The sequence below is a fragment of the Pongo pygmaeus genome, chromosome 2 (genome assembly GCF_028885625.2).
Source record: "Pongo pygmaeus isolate AG05252 chromosome 2, NHGRI_mPonPyg2-v2.0_pri, whole genome shotgun sequence".
Taxonomy (NCBI): domain Eukaryota; kingdom Metazoa; phylum Chordata; class Mammalia; order Primates; family Hominidae; genus Pongo; species Pongo pygmaeus.
In genome coordinates, this window is record NC_085930.1 from 109288081 (window position 1) to 109310051 (window position 21971).

At 39.9% G+C, this 21971-nt stretch overlaps 1 protein-coding gene across 10 annotated transcripts in view; it reads right to left on the reverse strand.

Annotated features, from left to right (window-relative positions):
* The window catches only part of TCAIM (T cell activation inhibitor, mitochondrial), a 71210-nt gene that overhangs the window by 42447 nt on the left and 6792 nt on the right, over positions 1-21971 (reverse strand). For 6 of the 10 annotated variants that reach the window (XM_063661999.1, XM_063662002.1, XM_054479548.2 and 3 more), the window contains exons 2-4: positions 12023-12095; positions 8950-9085; positions 5247-5400 (exon numbers count right to left, since the gene is read on the reverse strand). In XM_063661999.1, coding sequence (XP_063518069.1) covers positions 5247-5400; positions 8950-9085; positions 12023-12051 — 319 coding nt within the window. In that variant the 5' untranslated portion in view covers positions 12052-12095. Of the gene's footprint in view, positions 1-5246; positions 5401-7011; positions 8613-8949; positions 9086-12022; positions 12096-21971 lie in introns of those variants that run through there. The other 4 variants (XM_054479549.2, XM_054479550.2, XM_063662000.1 and 1 more) reach the window with 2 other exon arrangements.

Genomic DNA, 21971 nt, shown 5'->3' on the forward strand with positions numbered 1-21971 from the left:
TGTGACAGCAGTTCAGGTAAGAGGGGCCATATAATCTAGTCTCAGTGGTCACAGAAACCCATCTTGAATTTTCTCTATGATTGAAGGAGACAGTCCTCACACTTGCTCACTCCACTAGGCAGTAACCCAATATTTTCAGGAGTGATTTAAAATTCTCTAGTTGTTTAAAAGTTACTCCTGTAATCCCAGCACTTTGGGAGGCCAAGGTGGGTGGATTATGAGCTCAGGAGTTTGAGACCAGCCTGACCAAGATGGTGAAACCCCGTCTCTACTAAAAATACAAAAATTAGCCAGGCGCAGTGGTGGGGCGCCTGTAATCCCACGTACTTGGGAGGCTGAGGCAGGAGAATCACTTGAACCTGGGAGGCGGAGGTTGCAGTGAGCCGAGATTGTACCACTGCACTCTAGCCTGGGTGACAGAGCAAGACTCTGTCTCAAAAAAAAAAAAAAAAAAAGTTACTGATTTTGATGTTGGGTAATCATTGGGCTAAGGTAAGTAATCTAAATAGTTAAGTCATCAATAAAAAATCCACTGGTTTTGTTTTTTTTCTTTTCTGGGTGTTAGGCATGGTTCCAGCTTAATTTACATATCTTTTCAATCAACACTACCACCAACTATGCCATTATCATTTCTCTTGTCAAATGTGAAGAACACAGATTAAGAATGAAGCCAGGGCTTAAATCTGAGTTGACACCAAGCCACATATTTTCTCCACTACAACATGCTGACTCTTTGCTTTTTTAAAAAACTATTTTTAATTAGTTTTGAAAATTAAAAGCAAAAGTCTCCTGTTAGCAGGCATACAACTTTACCATCTTTACTTGAGGAAATCACTATTAACAGGTACATATTCTTCCAGACCTGCTCTATCCAAGATGGTAGCTACTAGCACATGTGGCAATTTAAAATTAAATTGATTGAAATGAAATAAAAATTTAAAATTAAGTTCTTCGGCCACACTGGCCACATTTCAAGTGCTCAATAAGCACGCGGGGCTAGGGCCTACCATATTAGATGATGCAGATATGGAACATTTCCCTCATCACAGAAAGTTCTCTTGGGCAGCACTGTTCTTTGACCTTTTCCGTCTATGTGCTTGAATGTGTGTATCACGTATGAGGCCGGGGCAGTGGTTCATGCCTGTAATCCACCACTTTGGGAGGCTGAGGCAGGTGGATCACTTGAGGCCAGGAGTTCGAGACCAGCCTGGCCAACAAGGTAAAACTCCGTCTCTACTAAAAATACAAAAATTAGTGGGTGTGGTGGTGCGCTCCTGTAATCCCAGCTACTCGGGAGGCTGAGGCAGGAGAATCACTTGAATCCAGGAGGCAGAGATTGCAGTGAGCCGAGATTGTGCCACTGCACTTAAGCCTGGCAGCAGAGCAAGACTCTGCCACAAAAAAAAAAAAAAAAAAAAAGTATTTGCAACTGATGACAGACACCACAATTTAAATCATTGTCAGAGATACACATTCTACTTGCCACACCAACTTATGAGATCCAGAACATGCCAACAAAGAAATACTTTTTTTTAGTTCAATAATTTGGGTAAACTTAGAACTACTGGCAAGGGAATTATTCTAGTCAGTAAAGGAGGAAAGGAAAACCCAAATTGCTGCACTGGAAGTTAAGAAAAAATAGCTCATCCTGAGAAGTGCAAAGTCAAGGAGTAAATCTGTTTCTGTCTCAATTTATCAGCTCATTATTTAATCCAACATAAGAGCTGCTATATAGTGAGGACTGCCTGTACCACACTGCAAATATCCTTTACTGGTTCCTCAGGATACATTCCAAGAAGAATTTTGTGGCTTTGGGGACAGAATTCCAAGCTGCAGAGTTTGTAGAGTTTGCACTAATTTATATACCCATCAATAATGTGGGAAAATGTATTTTTACCATTTATGGGTATTACCAGCAAAAGAAGAAAAAAATTAATGGGCAGAAAATACTACCTAATTATTTCAGTTTGCATTCGAATACAGAGGCTAAAGATTTTTTTTTTTTTTTTTGAGACAGGGTCTCACTCTGTCACCCATGCTGGAGTGCAGTGGTGCTTGCCATCTTGCCTCACTGCAACCTCTGCCCCCTGGGCTCAGGTGATTCTCCTACCTTAGGCTCTCGAGTAGCTGGGACTACAGGCACGTGCCACCACGCCTGGTTAATTTTTTGTATTTTTAGTAGAGACGGGGTTTTGCTATGCTGCCCAGGCTGGTCTAGAACTCCTGGACTCAAGCAATTTGTCTGCCTCGGCCTCTCAGAGTGCTGGGATTACAGGCGTGAGCCACCACGCATGGCCTAAAAATTTTTATATACTTAACTGACATTTATATGTGTTATTTCTTGAACTATTTATTGTCTTTCTCCATTTTTGGAATGGAACTACTCTGGTTTATTTTTAATTTGTAAAAACTCTTTATGTATTAGCATTATCTTTTTGTCATATATGCTATTATTATCTTTTCTCCCATTTCTAGTTTAATTTTTTCTGTAACATTTTACATTTTTTTTTTTTTTTTTTTTTAAATGACAGTCTCGGCCAGGTGCGGTGGCTTATGCCTGTAACACCAGCACTTTGGGAAGCCGAGGTGGGCAGATCACGGGGTTAAGAGATCGAGACCATCATGGCCAACATGGTGAAACCCCGTCTCTACTAAAAATACAAAAATTAGCTGGGCATTGTGGCCCTTGCCTGTAGTCCCAGCTACTCAGGAGGCTGAGGCAGAAGAATCGCTTGAACCTGGGAGGCAGAGGTTGCAGTGAGCCAAGATTGCACCACTGCACTCCAGCCTGGCGACAGAGTGAGACTCCGTCTCAAAAAAAAAAAAAAAAAAAAAAAAAAGACAGTCTCGCTGTGTTGTCCAGTTGTCCAGGCTAGCCTCAAACTCCTGGGCTCAAGTGATTCTCCCACCTCAGTCTTCTGAGTAGCTGGAAGTACAGGCTTGTGTCACCATGCCCAGCTATAAGCTATTTTTGTTTAAGAAATCATTCAAAGTTAACCATTAACTGAAAGTAAAGGATTCTGTTTTTACTCAGCCAGAGCTGGCTACAGCTATTTGTCTTGGCATCAATTCACAGAAAGCTCTTAGCAAATCTTTAACTTATTTTAAAATTTATTCTAATAACAACATTTACTTCCTCATGAACCACCAAAAAGATACAGAGCTGAATAAATAATTTCAGCCTTTAAGGATTTCAATGTATTAATAATGCTAAAGGCTCATAAAATTTCAGTAATGAAAATCACTAGTAAACATTTTACCTTATTACCATCTTAATTATCCAAAGCTGATTAATGATTTCTAGTGTTCTAGAAATGAAAATTTTTTAAAAATCTACTTGATTTTAATTTTATAATCAGGTAAAAATGTTACAGAAGTAAAAATGTTTTAAATCTTTGTCAGAGGGCCAATCTTTGTTATAAAGGCAAAAGGAAAAATGATTAATTACAATATTTTAAAAGAAGAATTAATAGATAATGTGGTATACAAATCAAAACACTGGACTAGGAATAAGGAGACATTAGTTCTAGTACCAGCTCTGTCCCTAATTTGCTGTGTGAAACTTCCTAAGTTTTCCACTAAGCTTTTAAATTCAGTTTACTCTTTAACTCCATGCATATTCAATATTTAAGACAAATCCAGCTGACAGTGGTAGCATAAGCACTAGTGGTAGCTGTAGGAACGAGCTCGACTCTTTCAACCACATACAAATAAAAACAGATTGATGATAATATTTTTATTTTAACAACTATAAAGGATATAATCTGCCTCTAAAAATTCCATCTGTCTTCCTGGAGAAATCATGAAACCTAAGTAGACCACTACATATAAGTAAGATGTTATTTAATTCCTAGCCTAATCTTGACCCTGACTAACAGGAGCATATATCTATTAAAAATATTTATGAATATTTGGTTTTACACTAGTAACAATCTATCTCAGTTGCTTATGAGACTCATGGCTAGGAACAGCACATTCATAATGTATTTAAACTTTCAAACAGAATTGTGTCACTTAGAGTGATCAACATGCTTATTATTCATTATTTACAGCATTCTTCAGTACAGCTGTTCCTTCACAAAAAGGCTATGAATTGACTTTCTATCTTTAAATATTGAAGAATAGGGCTATTTTTAATAAAACTCTAAGTCAGAGGTAGATGGAGAAACTGCCAAGAAAAAGAATTTGTGACTCCTGATCTACCATATTGAATTATGAGAAAACAAAAGGTAAGAGATCATATACTATCAAATACTAGTCCCTGGAGAGACTGGGTGAGGAGTTGTCTTCAACATACTTCAGCATTCTTCAGATCAAGCTCTTCCTCCTTCCATTTGAAGTCCTGAGAGCCGTGGGAGGGTGAGGTGTAAATTAGGGATCTTCCATGTGAGTGGCCTCTACACAGTTCTCCAACTCTTTCATTTTAATAAATGAACACCCAAAAGTTAAAGGTCACACAGCTAGGTCACTGGCAGAGCTAGAAACAAATTTTAGATCTCAAAGACCTATCAAATTCTGAGTTTTATAACAGTTTGTTTCAAAAAAAAAAATTACAGTGTATCTGTTTTAGCCTTAACTCACAGAAAGCACTCAGTGAATCCTTAAATTGTCTTAAGTTCATTCTAAAAATATAGTTATTTCTTCAAGAATCATCAAAAGCATGTATAATTAGAGAAATGATAGGCCTTTAGTGTAATCTTTACCCTAAATATTTGTCCTTAATTTTAAATATGGATAAGCAGTGACAAAAGGTAGTGAAAAGGTGGCTATCTGCTAAGATCAACTGCATTTTAGAGGCAGCATAAGGTTGGAGTTAAAAGACCTGGGTTCAAGACTTATATTCTTTCTCTCTGGTCTTGGGAAAGGCACTGAACATCACTAAGTTACAACTGGGTAAATACTACCAGCCTCAGAGTATTCAGAGGACTAAATAAGAGAATGCAAGCTGTAGTTTTTAGAAATACATATTTTTTGGACATGTTTAACACTTAAAATAACACTGAACTAGTAAGGGAACAAATAGGAACATTTTAGTTTTAGAAACAAAAAAGTTTAAACACGCAAAAAATCACTTGTTCAAACATATGCAGCTAGGAATAGAATCTAATTCTAGGAAAACAATCAATTAAATGCTATTATTTTTCTATCACCAAAGTTTTGATCCAAAGGTATTCTGGCAATGTCAAAATTAATGAACACATTTAACATGAAGCTTGCAAGGGACACACCAGAAATAAAAAACGTACCGGAAGTACTAAAAGGTTCCTGGCCATCAGAGGAACTCTGGTCTGTTTCTCTTACATAAAATGTAAGCTGAGTTGGTTTCAAAGACTTGAAGCCTGGTTTCTGGAGGTTTTCTAAGTAGACACTTAACCTTTTAAGAGAATTTTCATTGATTTCCTGGAAAAAAACATTAAGGGCATTTACATACAAAATAGAACAAGGAAATATCAGAAATGATATCTATCTAACCTTTTAAACACATTGAGAGTATTAAATAATTTAGTATTTAAAAATGTTGGGATTTCATAGCTCTTTGGTAAAAGATAAAATTGGATCTACATCTCACAACATGTAACAGAATGAACTCCATATGGGTAAGATGTAAAAAGATGTAACCATATAAGTAATAGAAGAAAACATGGTTGAATTCCTTTATAACCTAAATGTGGAAAATGCCAATGACTAAATATCCCAAAGTAATAAATGATTGTTTAATTTATTCTAATATGATGTTCTTAGCCATATGAGTCCTGTAGGCAAGTGTGGGATAATTATTGCCAGTGTAAGACTAAATCTTCATCATTATTTTTTGATAAATATTTCTATTTTTGCTAAAAAGCAACACAAGAAAGCTGGACGTGGTGGCTCATGTCTATAATCCCAGCACTTTTTGGGAGGCTGAGGTGGGCAGATTGCCTGAACTCAGGAGTTTGAGAACAGCCCGGGCAACATGGTGAAACCTCGACTCTACAAAAAATACAAAAATTAGTTGGGCACGGTGGTACATGCTTGTGGTCCCAGCTACTCAAGAGGCTGAGGTAGGAGGATCACTTGAGCCCAGGAGTTCGAGGCTGCAGTGAGCCCCTTGATGGTGCCACCACACTCCCCGCCTGGGTGACAGAGCAAGACTCTGTCTCCAAAAAAATTTAAAAAAAAAAAAGATTATATATAGGAAGTGAATAGGAATTGGGTAAAGGAAACAGGAATACAGGAATGAGACTTCTCATTAAACTTTGTATTTAGTTTTGATTTTTTTTTTAAACCCACAATGTTTTGCAGATTTTTAAATTAAATTAAAGAGGATTTAAAAAAAAAACCCCAAAAATCCTGTGCATCACTGTGAAACCCTGGACTTTCAGTTCGATGCTATGAATAGATGGGACTTTAAGCCAGTCTTCCTTAGAAAAGGGGCAAGGGTGTTCTCTAATAGCAGGAAGAAGACTGAACTGAACATGTGGTGGCAAGAAGAGTGACAAGAAGAGTGAACAGTCTTCATGGAGCTTGCATTTTAGTGAGGGGAGAAAAATAAACAACAAACCTAATAAATAAGGAAATAGGGTACATGGGAAGGAAAAAAAAACAAGAAGTACTGCAGGGTAAAGAGGGGAGGGAATGCTAGGAAGGAAAGCAGAGATGGCAATTTACAATAAATTGTTTTTAAAACAATTTACAAAAAATTGTAAATTGTAAATTAAAAACAAAAAAATACAAAACAAAACAAACACAAGTAATAGTGTAGTCTGGGAAAGCCTCACTGAAAGGTGACACTTCAGTGAGAAAGTAAAGGACAAGCCATATCTGGGATATCTGGGAAAAGGATGCTCTAAACAGAGGCAGCAGCTAGGGCAAGGGCTTGACACAAAGGAGGAGTCAATAAATACAAGTTTAAAGATAACATGAAAATGTAAACTTATCAGAACCATTAAACTCTAGGCACGTTGTGTCAGGGGTCCCCAAGACCACTCTCAGGTTCAATGATTTACTAGAAGGATTCACAGAACTCAGACAAGCTGTTTTATTCACCATTACGGTTTATTACAACAAAAGAATGGAGATTAAAATCAGCAAAGGGAAAAGGTGCATAGAGCAGAATCAGGAGAGACCACATGCAAGTTTCCAGTTGTCATTTCACAGTGGAGTTTTATAGACAGTGCTTGATCCCCCCAGCAATGGTGTGTGACAATACATAAAAGTGTTGCCAACCAAGGAAGCTGATCCGAGTCTGGATGTCCAGAGTTTTACTGGGGGTCAGTCAGGTAAGCATTTAGTGCTTATGTGACTCACTTTAGCTACTCAGTCTCAGCTCCCCAGATCCCCGAGGTCAAATGAATATAGTGCAGCCCAGGGTCTTAGACACAGGAAAACAGGTATTCACTATAAATCATATTGTTAGCATAAACTATCTGGCATGGTCTAAGGCCTCAGGCAAACAGAAACATTCCTATCAGGTGGGATATTCCAGGGGCTCAGAGCTCATTTCCCAGTACCCAGTCAAAGGTCAGCACTGGGGTCAGACCTTTCTTTGGAATGAGCAAGGTTTAAGCAACCCAAGCTTGCTGAGTTAACCCTTTACCACACATAGAAGTTTTTGTTGTTTGTTTTTTAAATTTAGGAGGTCTCACTATGTTGCCCAGGCTTGAATTCCTGGGCTCAAGTAATCCTCCTGCCTCAGCCTCCCTAGTAGCTGGGACTACAGGTGTGCCACCATGCCCTGCTGCATACAGAAGTCTTAATTTAAAAAAATACATTGGTAGAATAATATTAAAGTATTACTAAGCTTGAATTTTCTATACATTTTGAATTTAAAAACTTTATTAATGCATCCCCGAGGTAATGAATATTTTTCTGTTGATTCAATTTACTGATTACTTTGAAAAGTTCTGACTTTGAGTAGCCAACATATGTATCAAATATCATAATCAGAATATTTTCCTAGGAGCAAAAAGCAAAATAGATTTTCCATTGCAAGTAGAAAAAAATAACAGTGTTCTAATTTTCAAGATTTCAAGTTCCTTTTCATATTAAACTAGATATCAGTGTTAATGAAAATAGAAGGAACCAATGAAGTAATTCGAAAGCACGTGGCTTTGTAATATATAGTAATCCCTTGGTATCCACGGGGGATTGGTTCCAGGACCTCCTGTGGATACCGAAATCTGCGAATGCTCAAGTCTCTCATATAAAATAGTGTAGTATTTGCAAATAACCTATGTATATCCTCCCATATACTTTAAGTCATTTCTAGATTACTTATAATACCTAATATAATGTAAGTGCTATGTAAGTAGTTGTTATCCTGTGTTGTTCAGGGAATAATGACAAGAAAGAGAAGTTTGTTCATGTGTAGTACAGATGTATTTTTTTCCCCTAATATTTTCAGTCTGAGGTTGGTTGAATCCTTGGATGTAAAACCCAGGGATATGAAGGACTGACTGTATTTTCTAATGTTAAAATATATTGACTGTCTTAACTACATCTACCATAAGTCATTTTTCATATCAGTTTGTATTCCTGGAGCACACATTAACTGATGTTGTAGGGGAGTGGTCCAGCAGCATGCATCATAAGGAAAAATCACTAAGGCATTGAAAACTCTTCCATGTATCATCCTTTAAAAAAAAAAAGAGAGAGAGATTGATCATGATAATAGAGGTCTCAAGTTTTGTTTCAAACCCTCAACTGTACTTCAAAAATTGGTACCAAAAACATGATTACTAGTACTCTAAAGAGTTTAAATGACAGCTTTATGGCCTGCACAAAACAATGACAGCTTTCATTAAAAAAGCTCTATTTTCAATTTTCAGTATGTACATTTCAAATTAGTTCAAAGCATTGATTATATCACAACAGAATAATCCACATTTATAGAACTCTATGTATTATATTGTATCAAAGGTAAATACGCAGAAATGTACACTAATAGTTTAAAAATAAATAAATGTTTACCCTTTCTACGGGGTGCTGTCCAAAGAAATCTGGATGTACTGCAAAATAGAAAGGCCTCAAGGCATTGACTGCTTCAGCTCCTGATAAAGCTCTTGAATAGGGAAACCAGTGTGGAAATATCTTCTCTAGACATAACCTTTTAAAAAGATGTGGACTGTTATTCATTGAGGCACTCACACACACACAAATCCTCAATGTATAAAGTGACAATAAAACTAAACGTACTATGCACAGCAGAAACAAGATAGATACTTTGTGGTTTTCTGAAATCTATTAGTTTTACAAGCGGTGAGTACCACATGGTTTCTAAAACAGTGGTTATAAATTTTTCTGGTGCAAAATGAGAAATATTAAATAATATTATAATTTCCCCTCAATACTCCACTTTGAAATTCAGCTGACTTCACTGCAAATGATAACATTTGCTTTATAAGTTTCTTATTCAGATCAAAAAATCTTAATATCCAATAGTGTAATTCTCTCTCTATATATATATCTCTCTATATATCTATCGCTTTCTCTCTTTTTTTCTTTCAGACAGAGTCTTGCTTTGTTGCCCAGGCTGGAGTGCAGCGGTGCGATCTCCGGGGGTCAAGTGATCCTCCCACCTTACCCTCCCAAGTAGCTGGGACTACAGGCACGTGTCACCACACCCAACTAATTCTTTTGCTGATCTCAAACTGCTGGCCTCAAGTAATACTCCCACCTTACCCTCCCAAAGCAATGGGATTACAGTCATGAGCCACCATGCCTGGCTCAATTTTTTCTTTATAGTAGCAAACATTTTGATAATTATTATACTTAAAAAGAGATACAGATGTCTTTTAGTTCATTCCGTCATTATTAGCATGCTAAAATTATACTAGTTGGATAACTTGATATTCTCATTCTTTTTTTTTGAGATGGAGTCTTGCTCTGTTGCCCAGGCTGGAGTGCAGTGGCATGATCTTGGCTCACTGCATGCAATCTTCTGCCTCTCGGGTTCAAGTGACTCTCCTGCCTCAGCCTCCCGAGTAGCTGGGACTACAGGTGTATGCCACTACTGCCGATTAATTGTTTTTTTTTTTTTTTTTTTTTTGTATTTTTAGTAGAGACAGGGTCTCACCATGTTGGTCAGGCTGGTCTCAAACTTCTGACCTCAGGTAATCCACCTGCCTCAGCCTCCCAAAGTACTGGGATGGCAGGTATGAGCCACCACACCCGGCCGTGATATTCTCATTCTTAAGTTTTGTAACCCACCTGGGAGTGTTTTTAAAAGTACAGTGTTTAAATCCAAATGAAATTATTTGCGGTTTTTTGAAAGCACTCCCACGACACCTATTTTTAAATGTTATAATTTACCTTTTCCATCCTAAGCTTTTTTTTTTTGAGACAGAGTCTCACTCTGTTGCCCAGGCTGGAGTGCAGTGGCATGATCTCGGCTCAACCTCTGTACCCTGGGTTCAAGCAATTCTCCTGCCTCAGCCTTGCAAGTAGCAGGGATTACAGGTGCATGCCACCGTGCCCAGTTAATTTTTGCATTTTTAGTAGAGATGGGGTTTCGCCATGTTGGCCCGGCTGGTCTTGAACTCCTGACCTCAAAGGATCTGCCCGCCTCGGCCTCCCAAAGTGCTGGGATTACAGGCGTGAGCCACTGTGCCTGGCCCAACCTAAGCTTTTTATAATGAAGTCTCTAAACATTGCACATGCTTTTGTTCTCATACATTAGGTGTGCCAAGTCTTTAGAAAAGTTTTTAAAATGGTAGAGATTGTGGAATCATTTCTGGTGATTTTTAAACAATCTGGAGACCACCAACCTATCTGCAGATTATCTTTTGTTTCTCCCATATATTTGAACCTTTTATAAAGTCAATATATGGATTTGTACATCAAAGATTAGAACAGGAGTTTAAAGTAAAGAAAACAATCAGCCAGGATTAAATATGAGCTAGTCTAAGTAAACCACAGTGGCAACTCCACTTATCCCTCTGAGCTTCCGTTCTCATTTCCCAACGTCTGACATACACTTAGCTCTCTTGCCAGCTGCTCAAATTTTACATATCTAAAAAAGGAGTACGAGTCATTATTGTCTTTCTAAATTCAGCCTGGTTACAGAAGGCCAGGGAGCAGTTAGCAACTCAATCCAGGATTATCTTCCTTATTTTTGTTATTGTGGTACCACCTTTCTCAATGTTGCAAAGCACAAAACCCAAATTAGTTCACTACCCCCATTCACTATCAGTTAGTAAAGTCTTCTCACTTTACAATGTTCAATGAAATCATTCCTTCTTTCTACTTTCTCTGCTATCAATTATCATCACTACAAAACTGGACTGTACATAATTAGTCTACTCTGCTGTCTCTTTCTCCAACCATATTGGGTATCACCAACAGATTAACTTTCTTAAAATTCCACCATCACTGTATTCCTTACTCAAACAGCTTTGGTGGTGCCCGAATTCCTGCAGAATAAATCCACTCCTTAGTCTGGTATTTGAAACCCTCTTTCATGGTTTCCCCATCTATCTTTCCAACTTGATCTCCAATCGCTCCTTATAGAAACCCTCAGTTCCAGCTCCCAAGAATCTTCCTCATTCTCCTCTTTCTGTCCTACATAATTTCTAAGCCCTAATGCATCCTCCCTGACCTGCATTTTTACCTATCCAAATTGAACAATTACTGCACACCTGCCATGTGCCAGGAGGCATTGTATCTATTCCCCCAGAACCTTCCCTTTTGTATTCTCATTAGTCTCTCCCTCTTTTAAACTCTAAAGAAAAGAAACTGTGTGCCCTAGATGCTTGAAACATAATACCATAAAGTGAATTTTGTTAAGAGGAAACTTGATCTGTTTTTCCTTTTAAGCTTTTCACACCTAACTATTCTGAAGGACAGTATTCTTTTCACCTTCTACTCTGAATGTACTCTTGGAGGACCTGTCTTCTCATATAAATTTTCTTTCCTTTTTTGTTCCAGCTTTCCACCATAATATAACTTCAGAATTGGAAAAATAATAACAAACTGAAATAAACCAAATGCATAACAGACCTCCCCCTGCCACAACACTTATTACAGATTGGACCACGATGCTTACCTCCTCATAGGTCTCAGGTGGCAAAACATTTCTGAATATATATGTACGTCAACTTCCAGGCATCCATTAATTGCTTAAAAGTTAAGCAGATATCACAAATGAACAAGTAGAATTTTAAATGTAAAACACATTACGATTTATATTATCACCCCAAAATATGAAATACTTAGTTATTAATCTTATAAAATACGTATAAGATCTAGATAAGGAAAACTACAAACTCAGATGAAGGAAACAGGAAGACTAAATAAATGGAGAGATTCTCCATGTTCATGGATAGGAAGACTCAATATTGTCAAGATGTCATTCTTCCCAACTTGATCTATAGATTCAATGAAATTCCAATCAAAATCCCAGCAAGTTAGTTTGTGGATACTGAAAAATGGATTCTAAAGTTTATAAAGAGAGACAAAAGACCCAGAGAGTAGCCAACTCAATAAGGAAGGAGAACAAAGGTAGAAAAATGATACTACTTTATTTCAAGACTTACTCTAAAGCTACAGTAATCAAGACAGCATGGTGTTGGTGAAAGAATGAATGGATCCATGGAACAGAATAGACAGCCCAGAAATAGATTCATACAAATAAAGTCAACTAATCTTTGGCAAAGGAACAAAGGCAATCCAGTGGAGCAAAGACAGCTTGTTCAACAAATGACACTAAAACAATCGTACAACCACATGCGAAAAAATTAACCTGGACACAGATCTTACATTTTTCACAAAAATTAACTCAAAATGGGTCATAGACCTAAATATAAAATGCTATAAAACTCCTAGACGATAACAAAAGAGAAAATCTAGATGACCTTGGGGATAGAAATGACTATTTAGTTATAACACCAAAGGCACTATCCAGCTTAACTGGTAAGCTGGACTTTAGTAAAACTGAAAAATTCTGCTCTGCGAAAGACAATGTCAAGAGAATGAGAAGAAAAGCCACACACTTGGAGAAAATATTTGCAAAAGACACACCTGATAACAAACTATTATCCAAAATATACAAAGAACTCCTAAAGCTTAACAATGAGAAAACAAGCAACCCAATTAAAAATGGGCAAAAAACCTTAACAGACACCTCACCAAGAAGACATACAGATGGCAAATAAGCATATGAAATGCAGTTCAACATCATGTGTTGTCAGACAATTGCAAATTAAAACAAGTGAGATGCCACTGCAAATCTATTAGAACGGCCAAAATCCAAAACATTGACAACACCTGCTGGTAAGGATGTGCGGCAACAGCAACTCTCATTCACTGCTAGTGGGAAGTGAGAATGCAAACAGGTGCAGCCACTTTGGAAGACAGTATGGCAATTTCTTACAAAACTAAACATACTCTTACCATATTATACAGCAACAGTAGTCCTTGGTAATTTACAAAACAAACTGAAAACTATGTCCACACAAAAACTAGTGCACAGGTGTTTATAGAGGCTTTATTTATAACTGCTAAAACTTGGAAGCAACCACGATGTCCTTCAGTAAGTAAATGGATAAACTGTAGTACATCCAAACAATTGAATATTATTCAGGCTAAAAATAAGTCAGGGAGGAAACTTAACTGGATACTACTAAGTTAAAGAAGTCAGCCAGGCGCGGTGGCTCATGCCTGTAATCCCAGCACTTTGGGAGGCTGAGGCAGGCGGATCACCTGAGGTCAGGAGTTTTGAGACCAGCCTGACCAACACGGTAAAACCCTGTCTGTACTAAAAATACAAAAATTAGCCAGGTGTGGTGGTGGGCGCCTGTAGTCCCAGCTACTTGCGAGGCTGAGGCAGGAGAATTGCTTCAACCCAGGAGTCAGAGGGTTGCAGTGAGCCGAGATCGCGCCTTTGCACTCCAGTATGGGCAACACGAGCAAAAACTCTGTCTCAAAAAAAAAAAAAAAAAAAAAAAAAGAAGTCAATCTGAAAAGGCTGTATACTGTGTGATTTCAAGCATATGAATTCCAGGCAGTCTGGGAAAGGCAAAAAGTCTGAAGACAGTATAAAAAGATCTGTGGTTAATCGATAGGGAGGGATGAACAGGCAGAGCTCAGAGGATTTTTAGGGCAGTGAAACTATTCTGTATGAATGATACTACAACGGTGGAAGCATCATTTGTCAACATTTGTCAAAATCCCTAGAATGGACAATACCAAGTGAACCCTAAGGTAAAGCATGGACTTTGGGTGATAAGGATGTGTCAATGTAGACTGACTGTAATAAATATACCATTTTGGTATGGATGCTGATAGTGAGGGAGGTTATGCGTGAGTAGGGATGGGAGTATATGAAACTCTCTTTACTTTCTGCTAAATTTTGCTGTGAACCTAAAATTGCTCTGAAAATTAGTCTATTTTTAAAACAAGCTATGGAGATAAAAGTGGGGGAAAGGATTTGAATCACATGAACTTTTCCAATAATTTAGATCTTTAGCAAGATATTCGAATATACTATGGTCTCCATATCAACTGACCAAATGATTTTTAAAATCCTATGAGCAGTACCTTATTAAAGTCTTGCAAGGCCCTATTATTCACATAATAACCATCAGGTAAAAAATTTTTTTCTCTCCTATGTAATTGAGCTCTGAGCTTTTTCTGTTTTCCATTATTCCATTCTTGTGGAGAGCTGCTGAGTAGCACGTTCTCTCAAAACAATCACCACATGGCTAAAGTCCTATTCTGTCACATCTTAAGTACCAAAATGTTTTATATATATAATATATATACACACACATATATATGACTTTATATATAATACATATATAACTAACATATAATATATATATAACATATATATATTAGTGAAGTGGTCAATATATGTGAAGAAATCTAATGAAGCATAACTGTTATTAATAGAATGATAGAAAATTTTAAATGAAAAATCAGGAATTATCTTTTTTAAATTCTTAAACAAAAATGGATACTTCAATTTATTTCCAGGTTGACTGATGTGGCAAGAGTTTCTTGGAGACAGAATGCATTTATAGGTATCCATTTAAATATTAAAAAGGTGGGTTGGGCGCAGTGGCTCACGCCTGTAATCCCAGCACTTTGGGAGACTGAGGTGGGAGGATCACCTGAGGTCAGGAGTTCGAGACCAGCCTGGCCAACATGACAAAACCCCATCTCTACAAAAAATAGAAAAATTAGCCAGGTGTGGTAGCGGGACCCTGTAATCCCAGCTACTTGGGAGGCTAAGGCAGCAGAATCACTTGAACCCGGGAGGCGGAGGTTGGAGTGAGCCGAGATCATGCCACTGCACTCCAGCCTGGGCAACAGAGTGAGACTCTGTCTCAAAAATAAATAAATAAATAAATAAAATAAAATAAAATAAAAAAATATTTAAAAAGGTGATTTTTTTTAACCATGCACATTGATATTTTGAGACAAATACAAAGATACAGAAAATACTTCTATCACTTCAAAGATTTCTGAGATCAAATGGAGATACAATGAGGAAAAAAAAAAAAACAAAACATTTGGGGCTAGATGCAGAGGCTCCTGCCTCAGGCATGTCCTCCTGCTCTTTGCTCCGTAAGAAAGATCCACCTACGACCTTGGGTCCCCAGCACTTTGGGAGGCCGAGGCAGGTGGATCAACTGAGGTCAGGAGTTCAAGACCAGCCTGGCCAACATGGAGAAACCCTGTCTCTACCCAAAGCACAAAAATTATCCAGCCATGGTGGTGTGTGCCTATAGTCCCAGCTACAGGCAGAATCGCTTGAACCCGGGAGGCAGATGTTGCAGTGAGCCAAGATCGCACCACTGCACTGCCTGGGCAAGAGAGTGAGACTCCATCTCAAAAACAACAACAACAATAAAAAACACAAAAAAATTTTGGACTATTTGAAGGTTCAGTGTTACCTGTGAGGGACTAAATTCTCACCCAAACTTCATCATAAGATGAACAAAATAACCTAGATTTAGTTAAGACAGCACAAGTGCCAGACCCCAAGCTTGCAAAGAAAAAAAGACTAGAAAAATATGCAATCTGTAACAATGGCTATCTCTATGTGGTAGGATATTAAATGTTTTCATTTTGCTTCTTATTTTCTATATTATTTACAACAAACATGTGAAATATGTTCTTAAAAAAATCATCTGCATATAATGGTCCCCACTTGTAACCCCAGTAATTCAGGAGGCTGCAGCAGGAGTATTGCTTCAGGCCAGAAGTTCAAGACCAGCCTCTGGGCAACATAGTGAGACTGTCTCTAAAAAACAAAAAAATAGCTGGGTAGTGTTGCTTGTCTGTAGCCTCAGCTACTCAGAAAGCTAAGGTAAGGATGGCTTGACTCTGGGAAGTGCAGACTACAGTGAGCTGCAATCATGCTGCTGTACTCCAGCCTGGGAGACAGAGCAAGACCCCTGTCTCAAAAAAAAGAAAAAAAAAAAAAAAAGAAAGAAAATGAAAAAGAAGGAAGTGGGGCCTTTGGGAGGTAATTGTCAGGCCTCTGAGCCCAAGCTTGCACATACACATCCAGATGGCCTGAAGTAACTGAAGAATCACAAAAGAAGTGAAAATGACTGGTTCTTGCCTTAACTGATGACATTACCTCGTGAAACTTCTTCTCCTCACTCAGAAGCTCCCCCACTGAGCACCTTGTGACCCTCGCCCCTGCCTGCAAGAGAACAACCCCCTTTGACTATAATTTTTCACTACCTACCCAAATCCTATAAAACTGCCCCACCCCTAACTCCCTTTGCTGACTCTCTTTTCGGACTCAGCCTGCCTGCACCCAGGTGATTAAAAAGCTTTATTGCTCACACAAAGCCTGTTTGGTGGTCTCTTCACACGGACGCACATGACATTTGGTGCTGTGACTCGGATCGGGGGATCTCCCTTGGGAGATCAATCCCCTGTCCCCCTGCTCTTTGCTCTGTAAGAAAGATCCACCTACGACCTTGGGTCCTCAGACCAACCAGCCCAAGGAACATCTCACCAATTTTAAATCGGGTAAGTGGCCTCTTTTTACTCTCTTCTCCAGCCTCTCTCACTATCCCTCAACTTCTTTCTCCTTTCAATTTTGGTGCCACCCTTCAATCTCTCCCTTCCCTTAATTTCATTTCCTTTCCGTTTCTGGTAGAGACAGAGGAGACACATTTTATCCGTGAACCCAAAACTCCGGCACCAGTAACAGATTTGGGAAGACAGTCTTCCCTTGGTGTTTAATCACTGTGGGGAGGCCTGCCTGTTATTCACCCACATTTCAGAGGTGTGTGATCACCACAGGGACACCTGCCTTGATCCTTCACCTTGGTGGCAAGCACCACCTCCCTTGGGGGGTAAGTACCCCCTCTCTCCATGTCTCTACCCTCTCTTTTCTCTAGGCTTGCCTCCTTCACTATGGGCAACCTTCCACCCTCTATTCCTCCTTCTTCTCCCTTAGCCTGTGTTCTCAAGAACTTAAAACCTCTTCAACTCACACCTAATCTAAAACCTAAATGCCTTATTTTCTTCTGCAATACCGCTTGACAATAGTTCCAAGTAGCCAGAAAATGGCACTTTCAATTTATCCATCCTACAAGATCTAGATAATTCTTGTCATAAAATGGGCAAATGGTTTGAGATGCCTGATGTCGAGGCATTCTTTTACACATCAGTCCCTTCCTAATCTCTGCTTCCAATGTGACTCATCCCAAATCTTTCTTCTTTCTCTCCTGTCTGTTCCTTCAGTCTCCACCCCAAACTCTGAGTCCTTTAAATCCTCCTTTTCTATGGACCCATCTGATCTCTCCCCTCCTCCCCAGGCTGCTCCTCGCCAGGCCAAGCCAGGTCCCAATTCTTCCTTAGCCTCCGCTCCCCAACCCTATAATCCTTCTATCACCTCCCCTCCTCACCCCTGGTCCAGTTTACAGTTTCGTTCCGCGACTAGCCCTCCCCCACCTGCCCAACAATTTCCTCTTAAGGTGGCTGGAGCTAAAGGCATAGTCAAGGTTAATGCTCCTTTTTCTCTATCAGACCTTTCCCAAATCAGTTAGCATTTAGGCTTTTCAATCAAATATAAAAACCCAGCCCAGTTCATGGCTCGTTTAGCAGCAACCTTTAGACGCTTTACTGCCCTAGACCCAGAGGGGCCAGAAGGCCGTCTTATTCTCAATATGCATTTTATTACCCAATCTGCTCCCGACATTAGAAAAAGCTCCAAAAATTAAATTCTGGCCCTCAAACCCCACAATAGGACTTAATTAACCTTGCCTTCAAGGTGTACAATAAGAGACAAGAGTTGCAATTACTTGCCTCTGCTGTGAGAGAAACCCCAGCCACATCTCCAGCACACAAGAACTTCAAAACACCTAAGCCACAGTGATCAGGCATTCCTTCAGGACCTCCTTCCCCAGGATCTTGCTTCAAGTGCTGGAAATCTGGCCACTGGGCCAAGGAATGCCCGCAGCCCAGGATTCCTCCTAAGCCGTGTCCCATCTGTGTGGGACCCCACTGGAAATCGCACTGTCCAACTTGCCCAGAAGCCACTCCCAGAGCCCCTGGAACTCTGGCCCAAGGCTCTCTGACTCCTTCCCAGATCTTCTCAGCTTAGCGGCTGAAGACTGATGCTGCCTGATGGCCTCGGAAGCCTCCTGGACCATCACAGACACTTTGGGTAACTCTTACAGTGGAGGGTAAGTCCGTCCCCTTCTTAATATGGAGGCTACCCACTCCACATTACCTTCTTTTCAAGGGCCTGTTTCCCTTACTTCCATAACTGTTGTGGGTATTGACAGCCAGGCTTCTAAACCTCTTAAAACTCCCCAACTCTGGTGCCAACTTGGACAATATTCTTTTATGCACTCCTTTTTAGTTATCCCCACCTGCCCAGTTCCCTTATTAGGTGGAGGCATTTTAACTAAATTATCTGCTTTCCTGAGTATTCCTAGGCTACAGCCACACCTCACTGCCGCCCTTTTCCCCAGTTCAAAGCCTCCTTCACATCCTCCCCTTGTGTCTCCCCACCTTAATCCACAAGCACAGGACACCTCTACTCCCTCCTTGGCGACCAATCACGCACCCCCTTACCATCCCATTAAAAACTAATCACTCTTACCCTGCTTAAGGCCAATATCCCATCCCACAGCATACTTTAAAAGGATTAAAGCCTGTTATCACTTGCCTGTTACAGCATGGCCTTTTAAAGCCTATAAACTCTCCTTACAATTCCATTTTACCTGTCCAAAAACCGGACAAGTCTTACAGGTTAGTTCAGGATCTGTGCCTTATCAGCCAAATCGTTTTGCCTATCCACCCCATGGTGCCAAACCCATATACTCTCCTATCCTCAATACCTCCCTCTACCACCCATTATTCTGTTCTGGATCTCAAAACATGCTTTTTCCACTATTCCCCTGCACTCCTCGTCCCAGCCCCCCTTTGCTGTTACCTGGACTGACCCTGACATCCATCAGTCTCAGCAACTTACCTGGGCTGTACTGCTGCAAGCCTTCAGGGACAGCCCCCATTACTTCAGTCAAGCCCTTTCTCATAATTTACTCTCTTTCTGTCCACCTACTTCGCACCTTATTAAGTATTTTGATGACCTTCTACTATATAGCCCCTCCTATAAATCTTCCCAAGAGGACATCCTCCTACTCCTCCAACATCTGTTATCAAAAGGATATCTTGTGTCGTCCTCCAAAGCCCAAATTTCTTCCTCATCCGTTACTTATCTCGGCATAAATTCTTCATAAAAACATACATGCTCTCCCTGCTGATCGTGTCTGGCTAATCTCCAAAACCCCAACCCCTTCTACAAAACAACAACTCCTTTCCTTCCTAGGCATAGTTAGGTACTTCCGCCTTTGGATACCTAGTTTTACCATCCTGACTAAACCATTATATAAACTCACAAAAGGAAACCTAGCTGACACCATAAATCCTAAATCCTTTCCCTGCTCCCCTTTCCATTCTTTAAAAAACAGCCCTAAAAGCTGCTCCCATACTAGCTCTCCCTAACTCATCCCAACCCTTTTCATTACACACAGCCGAAGTACAGGGCTGTGTGGCCAGAATTCTTACACAAGAGCCAGGACTGCGCCCTGTAGCCTTTCTGTCCAAACAACTTGACCTTACGGTTTTAGCCTAGCCCTCATGTCTGCACGCGGCAGCTGCTGCTGCTCTAATACTTTTAGAGGCCCTCAAAATCACAAACTATGCTCAACTCACTCCCTACAATTCTCATAACTTCCATGTAGGTTACAAGCCACTAGCGTGCCTCTTAGAACCTCTCATTTCCTTTCCACCGTGGACATCTATCCTCAAGGAAATCACTTCTCAGTGTTCCATCTGCTATTCTACTACTCTTCAGGGATTGTTCAGGCCCCCTCCCTTCCCTACACATCAAGCTCGGGGATTTGCCCCTGCCCAGGACTGGCAAACTGACTTTACTCACATGCCCCGAGTCAGGAAACTAAAATACCTCTTGGTCTGGGTAGACACTTTCACTGGATGGGTAGAGGCCTTTCCCACAGGGTCTGAGAAGGCCACTGCGGTCATTTCTTCCCTTCTGTCAGACACAATTCCTTGGTTTGGCCTTCTCACCTCTATACAGTCTGATAACGGACCAGCCTTTACTAGTCAAATCACCCAAGCAGTTTCTCAGGCTCTTGGTATTCAGTAGAACCTTCATACCCCTTACCGTCCTCAATCTTTGGAAAAGGTAAAACGGACTAATGGTCTTTTAAAAACACACCTCACCAAGCTCAGCCTCCAACTTAAAAAGGACTGGACAATACTCTTACCACTTGCCCTTCTCAGAATTTGGGCCTGTCCTCGGGATGCTACAGGATACAGCCCATTTGAGCTCCTATATGGATGCTCCTTTTTATTAGGCCCCAGTCTCATTCCAGACACCAGCCCAACTTGGACTGTACCCCAAAAACTTGTCATCCCTACTATCTTCTGTCTAGTCATACTCCTATTCACCATTCTCAACTACTCATAAATGCCCTGCCCTTGTTTACACTGCCGGTTTACACTTTTCCTTCAAACCATCATAATTGATACCTTCTGGTTTTACCTCAAACCACCACCCTTAAGTCTCTCTTAAAGTGGATAGATGATCTTTGCTGGCAGGTACACTCCAATACTTTCACCTTGATGAAGTCCTATTCTTTACTTTAAACTCACTCTTATTCTTGTTCCCGTTCTTATGCCACCCTCTGCCTCTCCCCAGCTATCTCCACCACACTATCAATCTCACTCACTCTCTCCTAGCCGTTTCTAATCCTTCTTTAACAAACAATTGCTGGCTTTGTATTTCTCTTTCCTCCAAAATCACGGAGGACTCGTACTTAGTCACTGCTAAAAAAAAAAAGGGGACTCTGTATATTAAACAAAGAGTGTTGTTTTTACCTAAATCAATCTGGCCTGGTATATGACAACATAAAAAAACTCAAGGATAGAGCCCAAAAACTCGCCAACCAAGCAAGTAATTATGCTGAACCCCCTTGGGCACTCTCTAATTGGATGTCCTGGGTCCTCCCAATTCTTAGTCCTTTAATACCTGTTTTTCTCCTTCTCTTATTTGGACCTTGTGTCTTCTGTTTAGTTTCTCAATTCATATAAAACCGTATCCAGGCCATCAGCAATCATTCTATACAACAAATGCTCCTTCTAACAACCCCACAATATCACCTCTTACCACAAAATCTTCCTTTAGCTTAATCTCTCCTACTCTAGGTTCCCACACCGCCCCAATCCTGCTCGAAGCAACCCTGAGAAACATCGCCCGTTATCTTTCCATACCACTCCCCAAAATTTTCACCACCCCAACACTTTACCACTATTTTATTTTTCTTATTAATGTAAGAAGACAGGAATGTCAGGCCTCTGAACCCAAGCCTGAATGTATACATCCAGATGGCCTGAAGTAACTGAAGAATCACAAAAGAAGTGAAAATGGCCGGTTCCTGCTTTAACTGATGACAATACCTTGTGAAATTCCTTCTCCTGGCTCAGAAGCTCCC